Source organism: Theobroma umbraticum, unplaced genomic scaffold (genome assembly GCF_002168275.2).
Source record: "Theobroma umbraticum cultivar Fairchild unplaced genomic scaffold, ASM216827v3 scaffold_44.0, whole genome shotgun sequence".
NCBI lineage: Eukaryota > Viridiplantae > Streptophyta > Magnoliopsida > Malvales > Malvaceae > Theobroma > Theobroma umbraticum.
In genome coordinates, this window is record NW_018397255.1 from 5,535,871 (window position 1) to 5,556,850 (window position 20,980).

Consider the following 20,980-nt stretch of genomic DNA (forward strand, 5'->3'; position numbering starts at 1 on the left):
CCATAGATGCCTGTAGAGATGTTTGCAGATGAAAATTGACCTAGCGAGACTTACCACGTAGACATTTATATTAAATTTATTATTTTAATGAAATACATGAACCAAGTGCGTAATCTAATATATTTCTCATCACTTATTAGTATACTTAATCCTTGTTCAAGATTTAAAATCATTCCCATGGTTAAGTGCCATAATATCCTCTTTGGCTTTTCACTATAGCGTTGGTGACACTGACATCACGTAGATAGCTGAAAACTTGCTGGATTTCTATATGTTGCTTCATTGTCCTGAGCAACTAGCATCTTGTATCATTTCAAGCTTATCGAGTGACACAATAGCAACAAGCTCTTTGTTAAAAAGGAAGGGAGCTTTATATATATTAGTGTGATGGCAGTGGGGAAATTGATATTCTGGCGAGTAGATTCCAGCTGGCTTGATGATTACTTTGTTTGCAGAGTTAAAGAGAGCTACGACTCGTTGATTATGATCCTTGAATGAGAGTTGCGTGCAAATCTCTATTACAAGCTATGAAGTCGAAGCAACTTGATACTTCTGAGAACGATGAATTCCCCGGCGAAGTTACAAGAAGGTCTTTGAGCCTTGTGGTTCTTGGACTCTTCATAATGTCAAAACCTCCAACTGATATTCTACCGTCCGTATGCAGTAGAAGCTTTTTATCATCAGAGCAGTTGGGTTCTAATAATAGATGCATTAATCGAATTACTAATGATATGTCTTATCTATGTGCACCTTGTTTTGAGATAATAAATGTTTATTAAATTTGCAAGTAAAAGTATATATTATTGATTATAATAAAAATTATACAATTAAAGATTTCACATCGATATTCATTATCTCATCAAATCTTTCATTTGCAAAAAAAAAATACATAACAAAATTCATGTTTATAGTATATCTTTGGCTATACTCTATTCATTGTAATTCCTGATTTAGATTCATTGTTGTATTATTAACAATTTGCCTTAATCAGTTAACTGTGGGTTTATGTCCACTTTTGTGCAATTTATGTTTTTCTTTTTCTTATAATTGATGTAATGCAATTTCACCGTTTCATTCCATTTATTAAGAGTGGGCTCTCTCTAAAAGGGGGACAAAAACGTAAAAGTACCGTACAATGCATCCCCACCACCAGCGGTGTTCAAGGGTCATGGCGCAGCCCCTGTTTCGTAGGCCCGAACCGAGTACTATACTATTTATTAATAAAGAATATATGTTTACTTAATTTTAATTTTAAAATAAAAAATTGAATTCCCCATTTTTCCAATTTTAAATACAATAGATATATATATCACTTATAAAATATTTATATACAAAATATCATTCCCTATTAAATTAAACGAATTATTGATATGGTGTTATCGCCGAGGATAAAAGAAAGATGTGGAATCTAACTAGGAAGCAGGCACCTTTATCATCAGAAAGGGAGACGAAAAAGAAAAGCAGATACGGAGATAAGTGTCGATCTATGTTGGTTCGTGGAAGCTGGGTTTTAAGATTGGGATAAAACTTGAATCGTGCAAACACAAAAGCTTGAAGAAACGTTGGGAGTCCACGTCTGATCCTGATCGATGCTTTTCTTTATCACTGACCTATCAAAACTTCCTTGCTGATACGCAAGGAACAGCCTCTGCACGAAGTTTCTTCTTCTTTTCTTGGAGTATTGGACATTGGTATTTGAGTTCATTAAGTTTCATTCAGTTAATTATTTTTTTTTCTTTTACTAATCTTACGACATGAACCCCGGAATTAGACAAATTGTTTTGGTCCTGTACCCCATAAAGATCCAGACATTCCTTGTTAACGCCAAAACTATCACCATCATTTGAATCCAACATGACTTGCTATTTTTCCAATGTAGATTGAATGTGTATTAATTAACCTTAAGCCAAACCTTTTGGTTAATAATCTAAATATAACGTTGAGCTCCAGGTGGATAGCAAGCAAGTGGTGCAGGCAATTTCTTCAAAGGGAGGTCATTCTTATGTTAATTAAGACATTATTCAAGTTATACCACCTTTAGCCACTAGAAAGCTGTTGGTGAATGATAAGTTTAACGTTTGTGTTTCTTATATGATTAGAATTTAATAAATATTTTCTTTTTAAAAAAATCTAAATAAAACTATAAAAATTAATTAAGCTAATCACATTCACCAAAAAATATGGTTGCACGTACAGGCTGTAATTGTACGAAGGTGTGTTTGACTTTTCTTCTATAAACTTTGTTTTATAATTATACGCACGTTGCAAATTTGAAAAGGAGGTTCCAAACTTTTCACCGCCCCTGCCAATAATCCAAGTCCTTGTGAATAGAGTAGACTTCCCTTCCGATCAGTCTAAACGTCAGCAGCCCTTTTTCTTTTATTAATATCATTATTATTATTATTATTATTATTATAAGCTCTAACGTCATGTTCAAATCTTAAATTGAAAGCTTTCTTTTATTGAAATCTTTTGTTTGAAGAGAAATAAAAAGAGATGGGCTAAAAAATGAAAGATGCCAATATTTATTCGAATATATGATTTAATAATGAGTTTGAATTCCAATTGTTATCTCTTAATTAAATATAAAAATATTGTTAATGTGATATATTAAAAAAACAAGTCAATAATTCCTAAAATAATTAGTAGTACAAACTAAGATATTAGAAAACGTAACCCCTCCAAATAGAAAAAAACTGAAAACAATAATCGCAATCGATGTAATTAACAACAGCATACAACGACCAAAAAGGTAAACACTACTAGTACAGAAAGCCACTATCCAGAGGTTGAAGTATAATGACTGGAATCTGACGAAGTATGCACCGAAAAATCTCCAACACCGCCACCTTGACTGCTAGCCAAGTTGAGGTGATAGCCCGACGGTTGACTCGGGAAGGCAAGAGGATATGACTTCGATGATGATGAAGAAGTTGATGAACAACATTGTGCAAGGGAACCTACTGAAGTTGACAAAACTCTTTGCTCGTACAGATTCAAGGGCTGCTGCTGTTGTTGTTTTGGAAAATCATTGCTGGGACCCAAAACAAACTGAGGATAGTCAAGATAGCCACCGGAAACTTGAGGGTTTTGGACCAAGTAATTAGATTGTGAGTGAACGATCGGCTCAGTAGATGTTGGAATGGACATAAGGGTAGTAGCAGAATCACAAGTGGTGAACTGGGCTGTTGCTGGATTGGAGGGAGGTGACCTGAGTTTGACGTTTTCAGGGAAGTTGAGCTTGGCCTTATTGCCCCTGAAGCGAAGGGCAGCCTCATCGTAGGCTCTGGCTGCGGCCTCCGCTGTGTCGAAAGTGCCTAACCATACTCTGGCAGCTTTGAAGGGGTCTCTAATCTCTGCCGCCCACTTGCCCCAAGGCCTCTGTCTCACTCCCCTGTATCTTCTCCTTGGCTCTTCTCTGTAATTGTCATTGCTCGTGTATTCATATGTCGGAACCAATTGTGCTGGGGCGTTTGCCTCTGTGACTGCATTTTGATAGCAGAAAACTAGAAATATTAATATGTAACAAATTGGATCTATATTATAGGTCCTTATTCTTTTTCTCTATTTCTTTTTCATATCAATGCTACCAAAATCTAATGCAAGGGTTAAGAACACTATAAAGTTTTTAATATCAATAAACAAAATGAGTCTTGAATAACAAAAAGAAGGATTATAAGAAGAATGACATTAAAAATAGAAAATGATTCAACCAAAGGAAAATTTATTTCATTATAATATATATTTGCAAAAGAAAAAACAAAAAGAAGAAAAATAAATTGGTTTTTTGGGCTAAAAACAGGGCTTAACGTATATATCAGAATATACTATAAATAGCAAGGATACTGTTAAGGTTACAATAATATTACATGGAGAAGTCTATAGGTAATATGTTGTAATAACTAGAACTAACTAGAAAAATACTTTTGAATGAATTTTTTTAAGAGAGACATTAATAATTTGTACTATGTTTCTACTTTACGCAACTTGCAAGTTAGCTTACCTCGTACACCAGCAGAAGAGGACCCTCTCCCTCCATGTGGAAACTTACCAAACTGCGAACAAAGTTTAGAAACAGACTCAACCGCCATCGCTCCTCCGGCTCCCTCTTCTTCCCTTCCTCTCTTTTGCCCACCGAACCCCCATGAAGAAGTAGTATTAATGTAATTACCAATACTTGAATCACAACCATCCGAGTTTCCATCACCAGCAAGCTCCTGATCATCAGGCACATCGCCAGCTACCACATGAGTCAAAGCTGAAACCATAGCTGACATCTCCCTTTCCCTGCGATCCTCAGATAGCATCGACGACGAGCCTTCTTCTCTCATCATATGCGGCTGATACATCAATAACCATTGATTGTCTTGGTCGACGACACTTCCCCTGCTAATCTCAACTTTCCCTTTCTTGTTCGCCACCTTCTTTATTTGGCACATCAAATAATTATCAATAATCTAAAGATAACTACGTTCGCAAAAAAAACTCTTACAGAACTTAACCAAGCTTCTTTCTTTTCAATTCAGCACCCAAAAAAGGAAAGGGACAGCTATATAGGCAACAAGGCAAAGTATGTCGGGCACTCTTGCCGCCATGGGGTGGGGTTGGACTTGAAGAGTCGAGTCGGTTCAATTTGAAAGCCGCTTCTTTCATTTTAGGCGCAAGTATTATGTCTAGAAAACGGTAGGAAAGTGAAATTGATTTAAGGCCGTGGGTTATTGTTTATACAAGAAAACTCGATTTTTGTTTGTTTGCCAAAAAAACTCAAGAATAAAATGAAAAAAATAGAGTGATACGGCAGGTTGGCAAATTGGGATTTGAAGGATTCCACGGGATTGGATAGGTGACTAGTGCAAAACTCAAAATAATGTTTTTTAAGTGTGAACGGGGTTTTTGGAACCCCTCTTGGCCGGATTTGCGCGTAGGGGTTTTATTTTTTTGTAATTTAATTGTATTAGCCGACATGCTGGATTCATCACCTCGTTATTGATTACATAATTGATCTTTGATTAGTAAGGCTAAACTTGATTAGCTAAAAATGACTTTCCAAGTTTTTTTCTTTGGTGTAATTATTGTCTGCTACTATTTCACCGGTCATTAATTTCGATTATTTGGGTGTTTAAAAATACTTTCAACATCGTACAACAAATATCATCCAAATTAATAATAATTTACTCACTCACATAATTCGAATATGAAAACATCACAAACTTAAAAGAACTGATCAGTTAATTTTTTTTTTCTTCTTTATTGTCAAACAGTGTAAAATACAGCTTCCAAAAGCTTAGTTAATGCTGTAAAATAACATCAGGAATCTTAGTTCTTAATTCGAAGTTCAAACAACAAGTTGCAGGAAATTTTGAGGTGGAAAACAGAGTCGACAATCACTTATCTTATTATACAAAGTAGCCAGAAAACTGAAAAGTTAATAAAATAAAATGCTGAGCTTTTAATATCAATGGAATACATGCCCAAATTGATTATTTCATTACAGAATTGTTCATTTAATGAAATCTTATATTCTCAATCACCTCCCAGACTTATCCACTTCAATTCCATTTCTGGTAAACCCAACGTGCAAAATTCCTAATTTCTTATAATCTTATATATGAAAATAATACGCAACAAAAAGGAGGAGTCCAAAAATGTATAGTTCACCATTTTTTTTTAATGAAAAAAATGTCAACCCTTTGGTGGTAGATGACGTGGAATTTTTTTTATCGGTGAAGAGAGCGGTGGTGTTTCCTAATCCAAAATCATTTTGTCAAAGGCGGACCAAAGTCAAAAGTGATCTATCAAAAGGACGCGGTTTACTGGCATAGATTAGGTGGGCCCCCTCACCCAATTGTCCTGTGCAGCGGACCACATTTTTGCTTTCCAGTTAACGTTTGGACGGTCGACCTTCCATTTGTAGATTTTCTGTTAAGCCCGTCATTTCATGAAGACCACTCAATTGAATCCCTCCCTCAGAAAATGTCTCTTCCATAATTTAATTGCCAATTGTGAAATTCAAATGGAGATATTTAATCAAGCTGTGGCGTCATATCACACTTTTGTACTTTGAAAACAATTTGCATGGACCATTTGAATTGGGACTACTTTGGTTAATCGGTAAAATTTTAAACTAAATACATAAATATTCAAAAATAAATTAAGAAAATGTCATCTTTTTATATTAGAAGTTAGAAACATATATAGATAAAGTAAGTATTAATTAATAAAGCTTTATCGAGAAAAGAAAAAAAGCATAAAAAATAATTCTAAATTACATTTTGCTTTACTTTAATAAAAAATGTGAATATACTATGCATGAATTGCAGTGTTCTTCACTCAGCACCGAAAATTCAATAGTAGAAAAATAATTAATGGTAATGTCGAGGTTCATTCATCACATGTGGCCACAATGGACGGAAGTCGGTGGAGCATAGAACTTACGAAACAAGGATTACAGCTCAATTTCAGACCAGATTGACCCAAAGACAAAAACTGATAGTAATAATAGAAAGTTGTCTCCACTGAAACTTCTTGCATCCCTACAATTTGCAAATTAAATTACAATTTTTCATTTGTGCAATTAGGTACTTCAATCATCCGATCTTGCAACTTGGGTTTGGGAATAGTACGGTGATTAAATTATTCTGAAAGTACACCTCTGTTGCTGCATAGAATCTTAAGGTATAAAAGAAATAAATAACAAAATCTATGTCCATACTTGTGCTTTTCGATTCAGGAGAGATTACATTTGAAATTTATTATAGTTTATATTTGGTTGAATGGTTACGGCTTGGATATGGTTGGCTAATTAACTTTGCAAACGAATTTGACTCCAAATGGTGTGACAGGCGAGTCAAAGCCAAAGATCGGACATTGGATGGGCAACAACCATTTAAAAAAAAAAGAAGAAAATATCCAAGAGAAGACTTGTAGTACTTTTGTAACGAACTCTGGAACCGTCGACATTTGTCTTTCGTTTGTTTAATTCAATTGGATAACATCCATCACTCGTGTTGTCCACTTGTTTTTTGAAGCGACCTTTTGCTTTTCACAGGATTTGTGAAAATAAATTAAAGCTCGCTTTTTTCATGTGTTATACTACTGTTTAAATATTATTCTTCACCAATACACGACAATTTGTAATTACAAGATATTTATTCTATTTTATTTTTGGCTTGAATTGGCACAGTATAATTGTTACGGAAGGAAGATTTTAATTTGACTTTTTAAAATATAAATTTAATATTTAGTATCACTTACTTTATATGTGAATATTTGGTTATTAAAATATAAAATTAATTGTCTACAAATAAAATATAATTATAATTGAAAAACAATTATTCTTTTGTTATATATATAATTTAAACTTTTGTAATATTAATATTAATTTATAAATTATTCAATACTATTAAAACAACAAAATTTTTTTTTTCTTTTGTGAAAATTATTCAATTTAATTAGAGTTAGTATTTACAAATTCGATAAATCTTATATATTTATAAATATAAAAATATTTGAAATGATAATTTAAAAATATAATAAATAAATATGACTATTTTTTGATAATTAAAAATTTTTCTAACATCTATCGTTTTATATATGTTATAAATAAATTATAAATATAAATTAGAGTTAAATAAATGTAGTTTTTGCTACTTAATACATGTTTTTTAAATTTAGATGATAAATTTATATGAACTGCAAAAAATCATTTCTCAAATGATTTTTTTTTTCCTCTAGGGCAGGAAAGATATCGTATATAACATACGTAAAGAAGTATTTACTCAAGCTCAGTAAGTGTTCAGTTTTTGACATCACACAAAATGGGTTTATGTAAAATTTTTAGATTATACATGTGTTATATCAAACACTTCAAAGAATGTTAAAATAAGTTTTAATCACATATTAAGTAAAGAGAACTTGAAAGATCTAAAAGTATAGATGTTATACACATAGTTAGATTAATTTTTGAAGAAAAAATGATAATACAATGACACATGAAGTAGAATATTTATTTTTAAAATAATTTTATCAGTAATGTGTGATCCAAAATCTACCTTAAATCTTGTAATATAATCATTTTAGGAATGACATTAAATTCAATAACTTACTTTTCCTGTCTAAATATAATATTTGACAAGGCAGAAAAGACATGCGTGAAACCACAAGGTGCAGACCATCTCCGACAATGATGAAGGAACAGTCGTCGAGATCCTGTTTGACTCTAAAACGCCGGCTTAATAACGCGATAACCATGTATTTTTAGGGTCCCTCTGTAACAAAAGTCCCGCCACAAGTAGAACAACCTCAAAATGAAGCAAGAGACAATAAGCAGCTTAGAGAACGAGTCAAATTTCGCAGCATGTCACGTCCTAGGATAGCCCCATGCTCGATACAAACCCAGAAAACGACATGAGATGTTTACTCAACTCATCAATCTGCAGTTGACTCCAACCATAGCCTACAAAACTAAGCAAACCTTTTCGATAGCAGCTTAGTAGGAAAGTCTTTGCAGTTCCTGCGTAGGGAGCAAACGGAAGGAATAAAAATATCAGGGTTGCATCTTAAGTCGGGTCAAATGATGGAATTAATCAGCAGAGGAAGACAATCAGTTTGGGTTTTGATCAAACTTACTGAATTTCAGCTACCCCATGTGCAAGCCCCACAATAGTCGATGAATGCCTTGAGAATTTCGACACCCAGCATCTCTTCTTATGATTAGTATCATTACGTCCCATTTTTATTTTCCTACCAAACCTAAAGAGTAGACATACTACGTTTGTGTCTCTTTTACTCCAAAATGGCGTTTTGTGAAAGCAAATATAAATAGTCAAAGCCAGAGCTAAGGGGTGGCAGGTAGTGACGCCTACCACTTCTTAATATATGCGTAAAATTTGATACATAAAATATAATTATTTTTATAATTATACTTTAATCATCTTTTATACAAAATTTTAAAAAGAAATTATTTTAACCAAAATGTTAAGTATTCAAATGGAATTAGTTTAGAATTGGAAATGTGGAAATGCATGCCTAAGTTTTGACCTTCAAGAAGTCTAGGAATTAAAGTTGGCTTAGAATATGGAGCGGCAAGGACGGTAGAATTGTGTCGTGGCACATGTTTATGACAGGGTCTTTGATTTGGGCACCTGGAGATTGGTTACCTCATTTCTTTGCCTTTATCGTAACGTCAAACTGAAGGTCGGTACTCATTCAATGCCCTTGATAGTGATCAGTTGACAGAATTAGGATTTTAAATTTTAAAAAACTATATACAAAATTTAATACTGAAAAAGATAAAATTATAAAATTGGTTTAAAAGAGAAAAACAAAATTATAAATATTTAAAATAAAAATAAAAAATATTATAAAATTTTAAAATATTGGGGGCCAGGGCCCCCTGCCATAGCCCCCCCCCCCCCCCTCCGCCTCTTGAAGTGATACTACTATTTAGTATTTATTTGGGACCATATTTCCCTCTTATGACAGTTACCCTTTACCTCTTTCACCACCTATTTTGATAGGTAAATTTTGCAATAAGATCGTTATTTTTTACTTTATTGAAGGTCAATTAATAAAAATTACTCAATTTATAAAATTAAATTATAATTATAAATTTAAAATTAATAAAAAAATTGATAAACATAGTCAATCGGTTAATAAAACATAAAATTAAAGAGTTTAAAGAGGTGAGGATTTTTTAATAAATAATAATAAAAATAAAAATAATAATTATTAACAGTCACCATTGAAAAGACTTAAAAGAAAAACTCTCAAAGGTAGAATAAATAAATTTAAAATCTTAATATAAATGTGTGAAAGTTAACGTAATATGTTAATTTAGTAAAAAAAAAATCTAGTTTTGTGGAAAACAAACATTACATTTATGTTCTTAGATTAAAAATATTTAATAATTTATAAATTTTAATTTAAAAATAAATAATAATAATAATAAAAATAATTATTGATAAAAGTCGTCATTGAAAAGATTTGATATAAAATTCTAAGAATTAGAATAAAAACTCATAAAGGTAAAACAAATATATTTAAAATGCTAATATAAATCTAACAAGTCAATTAAGTTACAAAAAATTTAATTTTAAAGAAAAACAAACATTTAAATTTATATTCTCGAATTAAAAGTATTTAAGATTTACACATTTTAATTTAAAAATAAATAATAGTAAAGATAAAAATAATTATAATTAAAAGTTATCATTGAAAGGCCTTGATATAAAGTTGTAAGAATTAACGTAAAAACTCATAAAAGTAAAATATATAAGTATAATTAAAATCTTAAACATGTGATAGTTAACATAGCATATTAAAAAAATCCAATTTTAATGAAAATCAAACATTTAATTTTATATTATCAAGATAAAAGTATTTAATGATTTACAAATTTTAATTTAAAAATAAATAATAATAATGATAAAAATAATTATTGTTAAAAGTTATCATTGAAGAGTTTTGACATAAAGATGTAAGAATTAACATAAAAACTCATTAAAATAAAATAAATATTGTCAAAATATTAATGTAAATATATAAGATTTAACTTAACAAGCTATAGTAATAATTTTAATTGAATTAAATTAATTAGATATAATGTTAATATTGAAAAGAATAATATTCTTATATTTTAAGATTAAAAAAATTAAAAATAAAATAACATTTAAAATAAAATAAATACATTTAAAAATTACCTACATTGTTAACATAAAATGGATAAGTTCAAAAATTATTTTTATCGTTTACTTGTTATACAAATTATTATTATTATTATTATTAAATATTATAACCAGTAAATCTAACCTTATTGTAAGGTCAATGAATATAATTTTACCAATCACCATTTTGATCTATTTTATAAGAATATTTAAAGTACTTTTAATTGAGTATATATGAGATTTTCCTGACTTTAATATTTTTAGTTATATGCAATGACTCAAACTTATACGAGGTTAAAGGATGAGGAATCGGTTCGAAGGTTTGCGAATAGGGACTCTAATATCATATTAAATTTTTAGAATAATTATTCAACTTATAATTCAACAAATAAAATTATGAGCAAACTATTTGACCGGAGAGTCGGATGGACTCATGGTACACACATGTGAAATGAACGTAATATATTCTTTGACATCTGAAATTGTAGAGCCCAGTGGTGCGCTCTAACTCTCTTCTGAGCTTTGACCTCAACTGTTTCTAGGCTTGGTATAATATAAGCCCAGTGTGACAGAAAACCGTGGAGAATGGACGGTAATCAATAGTCAACAACCCTTTTTTTAATAGAAAAACTGTGAACTCGTCAGAGTGTTTATGTACAACAATCAAACATTTGAATTAAGACATTTTTTATGGCATTCCAAGCAAATAGATACTAGATGAGATCATTTGTAGTCCCATGTTTTGGGCCTCTGGCCCATTTCTGGCCTGATGAGATAATGGGGTTTCCAACTTAACGTCATTTTACCTTTAGATTTTGGTCAGATTATTGAAACCAATTCGGCTTCTATGCTTCAAGTTTGAAGCAATGTTGGACATTTCCATGGAAGTGCACCACTTTATACGTTAAGCAAGTTGCTTTATATAATTGTCACTGAGAATCTGAGAAGCAAGTAGGCAACCTTCAGATACCAAAACCGTAGCTGTACAGAGAAGTTAAAAAGTTAAAGCATTAACTTAGATACTTGATCACACTTTGAAGCTCCGAAACTCAGAAAAGGAAGTTAAAACCAACAACTGCCCTTTCAACCTTAGCTCCCGCAAGCCATGCACTCTTCACGGTTTGTTAGGGAACATACCATTTGTGCCATTTTTGTATCATCATCTTCTACCCTGGGCTTTTCCTATATTACCAGAGATAACAAAGATTTTTATTATGCAATAGAGCTCACAAATTAAATGACCTTGGAGATGTGATGAAACTTTTTAACACAAATAGCTATGCATTACCTTAAGCATGGAAGTATCAACAGTGAATTTGATTGCATCAGCTGCTGCACGTGATCTTAGATAATACATTCCTGTCTTCAAACCCTATATAGTTAAGGACATTGAGTAAAAACAATGAATCAGCAAACTTATGCATCCATTGGCATTTGCATTTGTTTAGTCACTACAAAGGCCAAGTGTTAATACCTTAGACCAGGCATAGAAGTGTAAGGAAGTTAGTTTTCCAAAATTAGGTTGGTCCATATGTATATTTAAGCTTTGGCTCTGGTCTATGTAGCACCCACGATTAACAGCCATATCAACCAGTGTTTTTTGCTTGATTTCCCAAACAGTCCTGATAAATTAAAAAGAAATATAAACCTTAGGTTCACAATAAAAAGGTAATAAAAAAAAGAAAAGAGGCCTGGGAGGATAGTGAGAGAAGGGAAATGGAGAAAACAGCAATTCATACCTGTAAATTGCTTTCAGTTCATGAGGTATTTCTGGAATATTCTGAACAGAACCATCCTCATGAATTATGTTGTTCTTAACAACAGGAGACCAAAGACCCATCTCAGTTAAGTCATGAAGAAGATGCTTATTCACCACTACAAACTCCCCACTGGAGACAGACGGAACATAAGTTTTCAGCAATGGACAGCAAATAAATAGAAGGAGAATGCATAATAGGAAGCCAGGACAAACCTCAGAACTCTTCGACTATAGATATTGGAAGTATATGGCTCAAAGCACTCATTATTTCCAAGAATCTGGCTAGTTGAAGCAGTTGGCATAGGCGCTAACAAAAGTGAATTTCTCACTCCATTCTTAGCAATCCTATCCCTAAGAGCATTCCAATTCCACCGATCTGAAGGAGCAACATCCCACATGTCTGGCTGAAGAATACCCTGCAAGGTAGCAGACAACTCAGCAGTGAGCAAAACAGATCAACAAGACATGAGTATTATCAAGGCATTGCAATCACATTGAATAACCAAATGCATTTCAAAGTATTGTCAAAATCACATACCTTACTCACAGGACTCCCATTATATGTCTCATAAGGCCCCTCTTTCTCAGCTATTTCACAAGAAGCTTTCAAAGCATGGTAGTATATGGTCTCAAATATGTCCTTATTCAGCTGTTGAGCCTGAAATTAGACACCAGTAAACTATCAGACAAAACTAATTGAAGTTAAAATGTATACCAAATCAATGCACTTGTGATCAAATATACCTCAGGCGAATCAAAGGCCATGCCAAGTAAGATGAATGTGTCTGCAAGCCCCTGAACTCCAATACCAATTGGTCTATGGCGCAAATTTGATCTTCTGGCAGTTTCAACAGGGTAGTAATTAACATCAATTATTTTGTTAAGATTTCTTGTAACAATTTCAGTAACCTGTCACAACAGCCAGAAAAAGGAATCACAATCATTATTAAAAATATTAAAAGATATATCCAAGCCATCATAAAGATATGCTATGTGCATTTGCAAGGCAAAGGCTCAAACCTCTCCCAGTTTGTCAAAGTCAAAATATCTATTCTGAGAACCTCTGCTCCCAACAAGCTTAGATGGATGAGACTCCAGTGGAACCCCCTGAAGTAGATAAAAGAAGAAATAAGGTTAACTGCATTAACAAGAAGACTAAGAGAGCACAACTATGTTCAACATAAGCACCATGTATCCCGTACCTTTTCCCTCACATATCTTGGTAGCGCAATAGATGCCAGATTGCAAACAGCAGTTTCTGTTGGACTTGTGTACTCAATTACCTCAGTACACAAATTTGAAGATTTAATGGTGCCAAGATTTTGCTGGTTGCTTTTTCTATTGCAAGTATCCTGAAATAAAAGTGAGGGGAAACAAGGGTTGAGATCATAATACTCATCTGAGAACACAAATGCACAATAAGAAGTTTGGACAAATCACCTTGAATAGCATGTAAGGGGTCCCAGTTTCTATCTGTGACTTCAGAATCTCAAACCACAGGTTCTGGGCTTGGACAACCTTCTTTGCCTTGCCCTAAATGAAAGACAAAAGAACTTTTAGTGACTGATTATTTGTGAAAAAATGTACTAGCATTAACAAAAGGTACAACAGTATTAACCTCTCGTTCATAATGAGTATACAGCTTCTCAAATTCTTCACCCCAACAATCTGCCAGGCCTGGAGCCTCATTAGGACAGAAGATTGACCATTGCCCATTACTTTGGACTCTTTGCATAAAGAGATCAGGCACCCAAAGAGCATAAAATAGATCACGAGCCCGATGCTCTTCCTATAGCAGCAGAACATGTACATTATTGGATATAATATAACATACAGCATTGCAGTAAATCAGACAAAGAAAGATAGAAGTTAACAACCAAACAATACGGCTCATGCAAACAAATTCAGACCATACAAAAGCACCTTTCCATGGTTCTTCCTCAGGTCCAGAAATTCAAAAATGTCAGCATGCCATGGCTCCAAATATACAGCAAAAGCACCTAAATGCATCACAGACATCATTTTTAATAAAAGTAGAATCAAACATTGTCACAAAACATAATACAGAAAAGTACAGCAATATGAACATACCCTTCCTTTTCCCTCCTCCTTGATCAACATAACGAGCAGTGTCATTGAACACTCGCAGCATTGGGACAATGCCATTAGATGTACCATTTGTTCCACGAATATAACTTCCTGTGGCTCGAATGTTGTGAACAGAGACACCAATCCCTCCAGCTGATTTGCTAATAACAGCACACTCCTTCAAAGTATCATATATTCCTTCAATACTATCATCTTTCATACACACCAAGAAGCAGCTGCTCAACTGCCAGAACACAAGTCAAAGAACTATGCACGTAAGCAAAAGAATTTAATGAACAATGCATTAAAGTTGAGAACTTAATCTCATGTTTGTGTGCGGAACATACTTGAGGCCTTGGTGTTCCAGCATTGAAAAGTGTCGGAGAAGCATGAGTGAACCATCTTTGAGACATCATGTGATAAGTTTTTATAGCAGAATCAATGTCATCCTTATGAATTCCAACAGCAACCCTCATTAACATGTGTTGAGGCCTTTCTATAACCTTCCCTTGAACTTTCAAGAGGTAGGACCTCTCGAGGGTTTTAAAGCCAAAGTAATCATAGTCAAAGTCCCGATCATATATGATCTCACTATCCAACCGTGCAGCATTCTAAACCAAAAACATTTATAAAATTTAACTTTGTATGAAAATTCATTACAGGAAAACAGAATTAAAAAATAAATGCAAAGAAAGATTTCAAATAGCAATAACTAAAAGGTTTTAAAAGTGACAATATCTAAAGAACAAAGCAAAAAAGTTGACCAAACAAATAACCAACAATAAATTCAAACACTCTACCTTTCACAAATATATTACATGGCTGAACTTAAGGATTAGGGGACGCTATTGGTTTTATAAGACATTGATGTTTGCACAGTCAGATATCATATGACGTAAGTTAGATAGCATGCTATATCTATAATACAATAGGATCACTTCCATTTCCAAAATTCTCATTCTATAAACACGCCAAGATTTTGTAAGACCAAACACAATTTTGGCATTTACAAAAAGGGAAAAATATCATAGGCTACCTCTAACCTTTACCATGTTTCAAACTAGAAATTAATATCGACATACATCAAAAGGAACAACCAAATTTGAGTGTGTAGGAAAGAAAAATGAAGAAGAGATGATTATTGTACCTTCATGATGATCTCATAAACATCATCAGCAATCAAAGGAGCCTTCAGTCCAGATCTCTCATTGAAATGATTATACATGATTTTAATCCTACATTTATTAACCACTCATTTCCAAAACATCAATTTTCTCCATCGCAACAAAGAAACAAGCATTGTTACTTTAAATCAAAAGTACTTACGTCTCAGAGAACGACTTCTTAGTATTTTTATGTAAATTCGAAACAACAATCCTAGCCGCCAACTGCAATCACACATTTAATCAGTAAAAAATTCCATAAGTTTCGAGATTAATAATAATAATAATAATAATAATAATAATAATAATAATAAAGACATACGGAAGCGTAATCAGGGTGGTTAGCGGTCATGGCAGCGGCGGTTTCAGCAGCCAATTCATCAAGCTGGCTAGTAGTAACCCCTTTGTAAACACCAGCGCAGACCTTCTGAGCCACCAGAACCGGATCGCAGTGGTCGATGCTAAGTCCATAGCTTAGCTTCTTCAACCTCGCCGTTATCTTATCGAAATGGACCGCCTCTTGCCTCCCGTCTCTCTTAACCACATACATTTTTAGATTATCTTTCTTCTTTTTTTCACTCTCTCGAAGGAATTTCGTCGAACAGGTTTTCGGCGTATCCAAATGAGTCACCCGAAACGGATTATATATAAGGAGGGGATAAAACCTTAAAACCTACGAAGATTTTAAAATTTGGGATTTTAGAAAAAAAAATATTTTTTTGGTTTCCCTCGTGATTAGAATTTGGTAGGACTTTTTGAAATTTTCCCGCCTAAAAATGGACGGGAATTGGGATGGGAGCGTTGAATGCTTTTGCTTTTCTTTTGGCCTTTGGGTGCGTTTGTTGTTGAGTTTTTGATTTGTTGTTTGTCGCGTAGGTGGCGGGTAAATGGGAAGATCCGAGGGGAGGAGAGCTGGCGACTGGGGTCCACGTTTTAATTGATTTTTTTTTAGAAATAAGTGAAGAGTACGAAAGAAGATTCTAAGGGAGGAGCTGGAGCTGGAGCTGCCTTGGTTATGCTTGTTCTATTCTATTATTACTACTAAGGGATTATTTTATTTGGGTTTAATTTTTGAAATTTTAGAGAATTGGGATTTAGAGAGTAAAACTTGGGCTTGATTGGTGCGGGAGCGCGCTTCTTTTTATTGGCGGGGATTATTAATGTTCGCGTGGACCCCGCTTGAGGCTTCGGTGGGGAAACATCTTCACACATCTGCAAGACAGCAACCCAAATATTCAAACTAGAGCCATCCTAATTTATTGCTAGTGTTTGGTTTTAATCATAACTTTCGGATTTTAATTTTAATTTTATTCTCATTTTTTATTTTAATTTTGAGTTTGGCTCTTTAAAGTGCAACTGAAACTGACAAATAATGAAAATAGGCTGCATCTGTGTTCTTGTTTTTTTTTTCTTTGCGCATCTGTGTTCTTGTTTTATGCAATTTTCTCCTTTATATATTAAACATATTTTTCTCCTAGATAGTAAAATCACTATGGATCATGTAATGTTACATTTTCATTTTTCCACCAAAGTATGGATAACGACTCTATAATTCTATCAATAAGAGCTTGATTAAACCTAATAAAAAAAAGTTTTTTAAGAGATCAAAAAAAATGGTTTAAACTATTATGCCGTTACCATCTTGTGCTTCTTACACTAAACCAACTAACTGCAAGGAACGGAGAAGACCCACGCCCCTCGCTACAAAATTGCCTTTGCTTGTGTCTCGTAATCCTAAACATCTTGAGCTGCGGAATACACTTATACAACAACAATGCATGGAAACACCGTATTATCGCATGCTACCTTCCCGCAAGACGTCAATCATATTGTAGATGCGCTTGTTGGCATTTGACTGAACCTGCACTTTGCAAAATATTTACAATCAAAATCGGTGATATAAAGAGTATATATGAACTATGCCAATGGAATTCTTAACCCGCCCCAAGAAAGGAAAAGATCAAGACATTTACAATCAACATAATCAACTGCAAAGAATACAATTTTCATGAGCTGAAACCACTAAATGCAATGCTCTCCTTGAGCAGTCTTTTCAACATAATCAGGGTATCATTAATCCATCCAGACTCATGATCAATTTCCTTTGAAATTTGAATATAGAGATACAAGACCAAAAAATATTAAGTTCATAGAGTTGAAGATAGTTCCCACAGATATTCAAAATCCCACCTACTATTGGCTGAGCATGTGGCAGTCCCCTCAAAGACTATCTTCTTGTAAACAGTAAAAACAAAACGTTCTGTAAAAGACTAAATTTGACTCAAAGTGGCAGGGGAAAATAGATAACAGCACCTTCTTAGCAAGGAAAAGTACAGCATCAACAGTACCCTCGGCATATATTGATCTGCCGCAAACATTATGCTGAAACTCAAATGAAACTCTGCAGAAGTATTTTCAAAAATTGATCAAAGAAATTTCATTTGGTGTTTCCAAGTTGACAAAGATATAGGTTATAGATAAGAATGTTAGTCATTACGTTTCATCAGGTGATGTTAGATGGTACAAATGAAAAGCATGACCAGCCAAATGCTCTTCTGGAACTCCCACCATCTCAATCTGCTGCTTGGGATCACGAATCATTTGTATCTGAAAAAAGAAAAGGAAGCATCAATCATTGAGAAGTCCGAATTTTAGAAAGAGCTCTTTAATAAAAGGAATATATCAATAAGCTGGTGGGTTGCAGATTGGTAGATGTACCATTATTCGTCAATCTTAAAAGCAATATCCTCAATGAGAAAAAACTAAAAACAAAAAAACCTCTCTCTCTCTCTCTCTCTCAATTTCATTGAGAAAATATATGAACCCCACTCCCAAAAAATGAATTAGAATAAAATAAAAAGCAACTAGAGAAGGTAGTAGAGAACTTGCAATATGATCAGAAAAGGAAGAACAAACTTCTATAATTATGCCAATCAACAATTCTGAATTGACATGTCAGGAAAAACATTTATACATATGGAACCAAGATATCTAAACGCAAACACACATATTTATGAATGTATAGGATTATGCATAAGACCAATGCCACAAGAATATATGACAACCACGCACCTGATCCATGCCAAATGACACCCCCAACTTCTGAAAGCAAGAAATTACAGCCTTAGCAGTCCCTGAGGTGTCCAGTTTGCTTGCTTGATGGGACTCCATCACCTAGAATTATAAAAAATAAGCATCAGCTTTATTACTAGCACATAAGAATCAACTTAGTAGAATACAATCACCTTTTAATTTCTGAAATTCAATTGTCTAAAGAGGTATTTCTTAAGTTAAAATGAGCTAAGGCTCTACTTTGAAAGATTAGTGAAGACAATTAATGTGTAACCAATAGGACTAATGGCACAGACATGACAACTGATTACAAATAATATTGAAGAAAAGTGAAAGAAGTCCAAAAAAATTTTACTAACAGAAAACAAGGCCAAGATGAGTTTCTAAACTCCCTATGGCATGCAAACACCATTGGATGTGATAATTAGATTCATACTCAAGCTGTAAACTCCAGAAGTTAACAGATATTTCAGTTCTTCATTTTTGGCACAAAGGTTATTGAGCAGCTATTATCAAAAGAATGAAGCAAGAGAAAAGCACCAAAGTACCATATGTTTTGATTGTTTCCAATAGTGAAATCCTGTGCAACTCAGACTCAAGGGTGACTATTGGATAAAATATGTATCAGACACGTGTACATTCAATTTTTTTTAAGTTATTTCATGTATATGAGAGGTCAGACCTCCATACCCATGTCTGATGGATATGCGTCATACAAGGGTACTTCAAGGAAAATGATGAGTTGGAGCAACGTCCCTTCAAAACATCTCAATATCAAACTAGCTTTTTGATAGTGTGCCAAGCAGTTCCATTTTACAGCCCCGATTGTTCTTTAATTGTGCAATTGGTTATACCTAATCAGTCAAAACTCATTTCAAATGCTTTTCAGATTTCAGCAAAATATTAACTCAAAGGTTAAATACTGCAAACTTTTCAGCATTTGAATCTACATTAACAAGATTTTTTGGTGGCTCTCTTAATTAAATATACCAAAGTAATAGTGACATAGCTTGGCATTTCAAAGTAATAGTGACAGAAAAAATACCAGAAATTGCATTACAAATTTTCAATGGATTTAACTAAAGCAAGGCTTAGAAGTCACAGTGGAAGAAACAATTAAGAGACCAGACACATAAAAGATCACTACACAAGAACCATCCAGGCTTATTTGTACATCAGAAACAGCTTAGAAATATATAAATCACAAAGATGAGAGACAATTTCAATCCCAAGAATTGCACCAAGGTAAGCCTCAATTGGAAATTTAGAATTACTTATATTGGGTGCATGGGGTTGGACTATGACACTTGCACAACAATAAAGGTTACTGTAACTAGGAGTCACAAGCCAAAACCCTTCAATTATTTTTCAGTCAAGCCATTCATAACACTTTTGGAATATTCTTACCAAACAACCTTATTAAAAGTACCTGCAGAGAATATCCAGAGAAGGCTCCAGGAAATTGCTCAGCCATGATCTCCATGGCTGCAAGAAAGGCAACAACCTAACAGAGATATCAGTATTAAGATACAAAAAGAAACTATGATTTCAAAGTATTTGTAGTGGTATTTCAACTAATTAAGGGTTAGATGACCTGTTTCCCCATTTGTGGTGAGATCACAGCATAACCATTTGAATCTTCAACAGTCTTATACAGTCGATCCCTGTCTCCACCAGTAGTTCCCATAACAAAAGGCACTCCGACTTTGGAATATAGCTCAGCATTATCTATATTTCAAACACCCCCACCCCCAAAAGAATTTTAAAGAAAAGGTAATAAATAAAAAGATCAACTCATAATGTTGGACTTGAGTAGCATGCACATGTTTACTTAACAAATCTATCATAAGATAGTTCATGATATAACTGAGAAAAAAAATGAGTCACAGCAATAGATTATCTCTAAAACAGGCTTCAGCCTTTAGAAACATTATTCCTTGGACTATAAAAAAATTTCTCATTCAAGTTCAGCTTGCTTACTTTATTTCATTAATGTGAAATATAATATGGTTTATATGTATGGTTCTCAACAGGATACCATTAACTGTGGCAGGCACAGTGTAGTCTACCACGATCAGGTTTGGATACTCATGAAAGACAGAAGCAAGGATGCTTTCTTTTTCAGAAGGACCATGTACCAAAATCTCTTTGCCACACATTTCAATAGTCTTCCCAGACTCCTTCTCTGCACCAAAAGACACAGGAACAATATGAAGTCCAGCAGAATCTGCTGC

At 33.5% G+C, this 20,980-nt stretch overlaps 3 protein-coding genes across 4 annotated transcripts in view; all 3 read right to left on the bottom strand.

The window, feature by feature from the left end:
* Positions 1 to 2,610: 2,610 nt before the first annotated feature.
* On the bottom strand, positions 2,611 to 4,737 carry ABR1 (Integrase-type DNA-binding superfamily protein). The gene is made up of 2 exons (XM_021418070.2): positions 4,004 to 4,737; positions 2,611 to 3,485 (listed from the first exon to the last, which is right to left on the bottom strand). Exons 1-2 carry the CDS (start codon positions 4,437 to 4,439, stop codon positions 2,779 to 2,781), a joined length of 1,143 nt encoding a protein of 380 aa, XP_021273745.1. The 5' UTR covers positions 4,440 to 4,737; the 3' UTR covers positions 2,611 to 2,778.
* Positions 4,738 to 11,203: 6,466 nt separating this feature from the next.
* Positions 11,204 to 16,720, bottom strand: LOC110429500 (ribonucleoside-diphosphate reductase large subunit). The gene is made up of 17 exons (XM_021445572.2): positions 15,997 to 16,720; positions 15,838 to 15,899; positions 15,659 to 15,746; positions 14,859 to 15,122; positions 14,515 to 14,755; positions 14,347 to 14,423; positions 14,042 to 14,212; positions 13,864 to 13,956; positions 13,626 to 13,775; positions 13,444 to 13,530; positions 13,168 to 13,332; positions 12,962 to 13,081; positions 12,637 to 12,839; positions 12,404 to 12,553; positions 12,139 to 12,286; positions 11,953 to 12,036; positions 11,204 to 11,846 (listed from the first exon to the last, which is right to left on the bottom strand). Exons 1-17 carry the CDS (start codon positions 16,222 to 16,224, stop codon positions 11,754 to 11,756), a joined length of 2,424 nt encoding a protein of 807 aa, XP_021301247.1. The 5' UTR covers positions 16,225 to 16,720; the 3' UTR covers positions 11,204 to 11,753.
* Positions 16,721 to 17,246: 526 nt separating this feature from the next.
* The window catches only part of LOC110408916 (4-hydroxy-tetrahydrodipicolinate reductase 2, chloroplastic-like), a 5,308-nt gene continuing 1,574 nt past the window's right edge, over positions 17,247 to 20,980 (bottom strand). For both annotated transcript variants that reach the window (XM_021418060.2, XM_021418061.2), the window contains exons 3-9: positions 20,785 to 20,980; positions 20,341 to 20,474; positions 20,176 to 20,250; positions 18,747 to 18,848; positions 18,172 to 18,281; positions 17,988 to 18,075; positions 17,247 to 17,535 (exon numbers count right to left, since the gene is read on the bottom strand). The exon at positions 20,785 to 20,980 is cut by the window's right edge and continues 42 nt beyond it. In XM_021418060.2, coding sequence (XP_021273735.1) covers positions 17,467 to 17,535; positions 17,988 to 18,075; positions 18,172 to 18,281; positions 18,747 to 18,848; positions 20,176 to 20,250; positions 20,341 to 20,474; positions 20,785 to 20,980 — 774 coding nt within the window. In that variant the 3' untranslated portion in view covers positions 17,247 to 17,466. The remainder of the gene's footprint in view (positions 17,536 to 17,987; positions 18,076 to 18,171; positions 18,282 to 18,746; positions 18,849 to 20,175; positions 20,251 to 20,340; positions 20,475 to 20,784) is intronic.